We start from the raw sequence: 5,647 nt of genomic DNA on the forward strand, positions 1-5,647 counted from the left end.
CTTAGATGGTTTGGTCACATTAAACGTCGACCATCTGATGATTCGATTAGAAGAGTAGATGTTTTATATTCGACTTGTGTTAAGAAAGGAAGAGGTAGACCTAGGAATACTTGGGCTTATTGTATTAAAAATGATCTTAATTTACAAGAACTAAATGAAAATATCACACTAAATAGGATGCAATTGAGAAAAAAAGATTCATGTAGCCGACCCCACGTAGTGGGATTAAGGCTTTGTTGTTGTTGTTGTTGGCATAACGGTTAGCGATCTAAACATCACAATTGTTTGAAGTGGAAAGACCTTAGTTGTGTAAGGTCAAAACTCTCCCATCGGCACATCGGTTAGCGATCTAAACATCAAAATTGTGTGGGGTGTTAAGCTCCGTCTCTTGGCCTTTGGCCGATATTCTCCTGACAACACAACGGCTAGTGACCTAACATCACAATTATTTGAAATGATAGAAAAACATCTAAGTACGCAAGTATACTGGTGTCTTTTGTCTATAACATTATGGGCGAACTCTTGATTTGAACATGCACTTATCTTAAAATTATAAAAGTTAAATAATATTGTGACACACACACACACACACACACACATATATATATATATATACACATACATACATATATATATATGTATGTATGTATCTATATATATATGTATGTATGTATATATATATATATATATATATATATCTATATATGTATGTATGTATATATCTATATATATATTTGTATGTATGTATGTATGTATGTATGTATGTATGTATGTATGTGTATGTATGTATGTATGTATGTATGTATGTATGTATGTATGTATGTATGTGTCTATATGTATGTATGTATGTATGTTTGTGTATATATATGTATGTATGTTTGTATGTATATATATATATATGTATGTATGTATATATTTTCTTAGATATATGTATATATATATATATATATATTTATATTTATATTTTTATAAGTAGCCAAGCTCCAATTCGTTGAAAATAAAAATAAGTTACATAGAGGAGAAGAGGGCACGTTCCGTGGTCTGCTGGTAAAGCAACCTCTCTGAAGGTCGTAAGTCTTCTCAGGTCACGAGTTCGAGTCCTTCGTGTTTAGGGTGTGGTACTCGAATATTTAGCACGCCTAAGGATGGTCGAGGCTCGTCTAATAGCCTTCGACCATTCCTTTACTATATATATATATATATATGATCATGTGATAAACTAACATGTATTAATCTATTAGAGTCATGCAATGATTTGTTATCTTCCTAAACTAAACTATTATGCAACTATATTCAACATTCATATTTATCATGTTTGACAATATAAAGAATTTACTGCGGAACTATGACATAGATGAAATCAAACATATAGTTTTAAATAGATATAATTGCTAGAATTTTGAAATATAATTACTCTTCTTGATTCTAAATGATTTTGTTATTCTTGACTTTTGTTGTCTCCTTCAAACTAGCACCTATAATATAAAATATTGCATTTGATAAATTTAGCTCGTATTGCTTAATTATAGTTCGATTTCCTCATCTTAATTATGAATTTAAAATCTTAAATTAATACTAATATTAAATAAAAATATTATAAACAAATTACTCTTGAATGTAAAACTCTTACCTTCACTACTAATACTCAATCAACAATATGAAAATTTGCTCCAACTTTATTTTCTAATATTAATTAACATGAATCTAATTTAGTACTTGAGTATTTTATTATTATAAATAAAATTTTTGACATTTAACATATAAGTTTGTCGGATCAAACTCTTCTCTCACTCGTACGCTTCACTAACTTCTCCTTCCAAGGCGAAATCACTATTTGTTGGAGTCCTGATTTCAATAAAACTATTCATTAACATTATTTAATTAAACATATTCATACACACACAGATATATATATATATATATATATATTTTTGCAGCGGTAGCTCCCTACGCGTTAATAATTAAAAAGAAGGTACAATATTTGGGGGGGAGGGTCCCCATCTAGAAAACATAAAAAAAATACATTTGACTCAACTCACGCAAAAAATAGTCTCCAAAATATAGGTATACCCAGAAAACCAGAAAAAAGAAACCAAAATAAAAAGGTAATCTTGTGTGCTTGTATATCTTGGAAGTATTTGAATGAAGACAAAAGAGAAAAAGTCATGTACAGGAGGCGTCTTCTGTGCCGCGTCCAAGAGCAAGGACTCCATCCCAGCCTGTGTCTTCAAAAAAGAGATCCTCCTGTAATACATGACAAAACCAGCCAAGCCAACCAAAAAGAGGTAAACCAAAAAGAGAAAAATCAGCAAAGTCCAGCCTAAACGAAATAGTTGAAGGCCAAAACACATAAAACTTAGAACCGAATGTAGGGGAGATTTAAGGTATCTCCAATGATGAGTCTCCGAAGAGGGGCAGTGGGATGTGTGCCAAGTCTCCAAGTTTCCCTTGCATTTTTTGCAAGCCAATCCGTAGGGGAGTTGCCCTCTCTATGAATAAACTTCCATTTAACCTCAAGATGTTTCCCAGCTATAAGGGTCATTATTCTTTTAAAAATGCCAATTAAACTCCAAAGAGGAGAAGTAGTACCAACCAAAATATCATAAAGCATTTTTGAATCCATCTCCACCTCTAGCTTATGAAAATTGAAGATGTTGGCCACCACTAAAGCCAAAAAAATCCCTAATATTCAACAGCCAAAGAAGTTTCGACAATAACAGGGGAAGCGAAAAGAAAAGGCATTTCCCCTCCAAATTTCTGAACAAACCCCCAACCGCAGCATAGTTAGCATGCCAACAACCATCAACATTTAATTTCACATAATTAGCATGCGGGGGAGCCCACAAAATACTGTTATTACAGAATAACCATATGCTCAGTTTAATGCACTTGATTTGCATTTTCAATGAACATCTTAGATTTGCATTATTTTGTCAGGCTTGAAAATTTTTTATTTTGTTTGATTAAATATTTGATATTTGTCATTTATTAATTTTGTAATTCTTGTAAAGTAATTAATAAATCTTCATAAGTTTGTTAGTTTCATCATTTAAGATTGTTCTAGGAACAATATGAGTGAATATATCTGATAAAGTATTGGATGTAAATTGGCAAACAAGTGATAAAAAAGAAAAAAATAATAAGAATTCATGCCATTTATAGCATGTTAATGAAATAAAGTTTTATCAAACGTAAAATTGCAATAATGTCACAACTTATCAAAATTTTTACTTAACAAGCATTTGTCACAATATACCATAAGATTTTGTGTGGTCATGTTTTCTAGCATTTATTTCTCAATCCTCTAAATCATATTTACAAACTACAATTTTTTTGATAAAATTCAATTTTTTTTGATGATTTTTTATTTTGTCTATGTTTGGCAATTTTTATTGGAAAAGATAGTAGTTTCTCTTTATGGACTTCAATTTCATGTGTGATAGTCCTAAAGGAATGATTATTGCATGCCTCAATATCCAAAGATATGGATAAAGCCTTACGTGGCTATTAGATCAGCTATAAATTATTTTATTCTTTATTTCTGATTTAAGACTTTCATAAAAAATATCATGGTGGCAAAAAATGTCCAGAAATAAATAATACTTAGTTATAAAATGTGCTACAATTTGCATGATATTTCAATACATCACATTCACTTTGTTTATTATGCTTAAATTATTCGTACTATTTATCCATATATTCTCCAAATGACAAAACAGCTCTTTAAGCTTATAGTTTAGATTAACCCATGTGGATTATAAAGCAACTTTTCGACGATAAAATTAAATATTATCCACATAATAGTAATTAAAAATCATATTGTCGAAAAACAGGAAGGGTGGAAATCACCAAAGAAGATCCAAGCTTCACACCGGTGCATAAAAAAAAAAGTTTATTTCTAGGTTATCATCAATAATTGCTCGGCTTACAAGAATTCACCTTTATCCAACAAACAATTTTAAAAAAAATTGTAATTGTGAAATTTTACTAGACTATTGAATGCCTTTCACATGCCTAGAGACCTATTTGTAATAAACTGGACACAATTGATAATTCCCAAATCTCAGAATCAAGGCAAAAACAACAATCACAATATTTTGTTTCCGGCATTAACCGTGAGTTAAAATTTTGCAAATCTTGCAAATAGTTGATTTTAGGATTCTGTTATATTGAAATCCACAATATTAAACCATCTGCTGCACCAGAAAATCAACAATAAATGAATGGTAAACCAAACCAAACCAATATAAAGAATCTAGCCAATTTCACAGACTTTGGAAAACAAACCCTATCTCAGTAGTGGTCAACATGATGGGTATACTCAGAAGTTAAAATAAAACTATGAAAATAACTCGAACAGCTTGAAGCTCATAGCAGCCACGCAGTCATCTTTATACCAATATAATACAGGCTTTCAATTTCAGATTTGCATTATAGCGATCATGAATCATTAGTAGTTTGAAAAGCTTTTGAGTGATGGCTTACTAGTTGTACTGACAATAGTTCACTCAAAGTTAGCTTTTTATCCCCTTATTTACTTGGATGGCTAGTGTTTTTCTTGTGGGGCAATAACATGCACAGCACTTGAAAATTTGCTATTTACAAAACTAGTACCCTCTTTCATCTGTATTACTAATTCTCATTCAAATGTCAAAATTCACAATAAAATCTTCATTTTTATCAATTTTTTTATGGTTTGATTATAACATGCGTAAATAACCGATTTGATAGTTCAATAAATGACCTACATTCTAGTTTTGTAAATAGTGAAGTTTTATGTTATGCATGTAATTACCCCCTTTGTTTTTTATTTTTACGTTGTGAGACATATTATTCATGTTTTTGCTTAGGAGGAGGACAAGGCCCAACTAATCAAGGAAAGTGGGCTGCATCTGAAGGAGATAAATAACTGGATTATGACCCAAAGGAACAGAAACTGGCGTAGCCATTCATCCTCCACAGTGCTTAAAAGTAAATGTAACTGGTATGCTATATTGCTAATTAATTATTCTGCCCTTTTGAATAACAGTGGCAAAAGTTTAATATTGGGAGTTAAGGTGCTTCTATTGTTATTAATTATTTCACCTTTCTAAGGGGGTGTTTGGTCGCCTAATTTAAGTTTGATTTACATGTGGATTTAACGTAAATCCACTAAACACATTTTTTGCTCCATTAAATTCGTCCGTCTGCTTAAATCCGATAACTTCTCCGACGCAACGTAAATCTCGAATTTATTAAATCCGATCCAAATGTGGATTTAAGAACTGGTGCTTTGTCTTTCCTTTCCTTTGCAGTAGGCTTCCTTTGTTCGTAGCTCGTAGTCGCAAAGGAGAAGAGTCATAGGGGAGAAGAGAAGATCTAAGGATACGCTCTCCTTGCCCCTTGCCGCATGTTGCCTCCCCTATTGTCGCAGGCCAAAACCTTGTCTACATCACTCCCACTCTTCTGGTACCTTTCTCTTTTTATTCTCTGCCCAAATCCCTTGTTTGTATCCCTCCCCTCTCCCGGTTTCGCCCAAAACCATCGCCTTCTTGACAGAACCCTCACGATAGTCGTGATTAAAGCTTAGTTTAATAGGCAACAGAGGGTTCGCGATGCAATATTGAATAATGAATATTCAAATTTATAAACATAGCAGTCCTGCTGA

General features: G+C 32.0%; 1 protein-coding gene across 4 annotated transcripts in view; it reads left to right on the forward strand.

Annotated features, from left to right (window-relative positions):
* LOC110029167 (pathogenesis-related genes transcriptional activator PTI6-like) overlaps positions 1–5,647 on the forward strand; it is a 19,418-nt gene that overhangs the window by 11,259 nt on the left and 2,512 nt on the right. For 2 of the 4 annotated variants that reach the window (XM_020731335.1, XM_020731334.1), the window contains exon 3: positions 4,851–4,984. The exons of 1 other annotated variant lie outside the window; for it this stretch is intronic. In XM_020731335.1, coding sequence (XP_020586994.1) covers positions 4,851–4,984 — 134 coding nt within the window. Of the gene's footprint in view, positions 1–4,850; positions 4,985–5,647 lie in introns of those variants that run through there. One more of the 4 variants, XR_002294501.1, reaches the window with a different exon arrangement.

The sequence above is a fragment of the Phalaenopsis equestris genome, unplaced genomic scaffold (genome assembly GCF_001263595.1).
Source record: "Phalaenopsis equestris unplaced genomic scaffold, ASM126359v1 Scaffold000552, whole genome shotgun sequence".
NCBI classification, from domain to species: domain Eukaryota; kingdom Viridiplantae; phylum Streptophyta; class Magnoliopsida; order Asparagales; family Orchidaceae; genus Phalaenopsis; species Phalaenopsis equestris.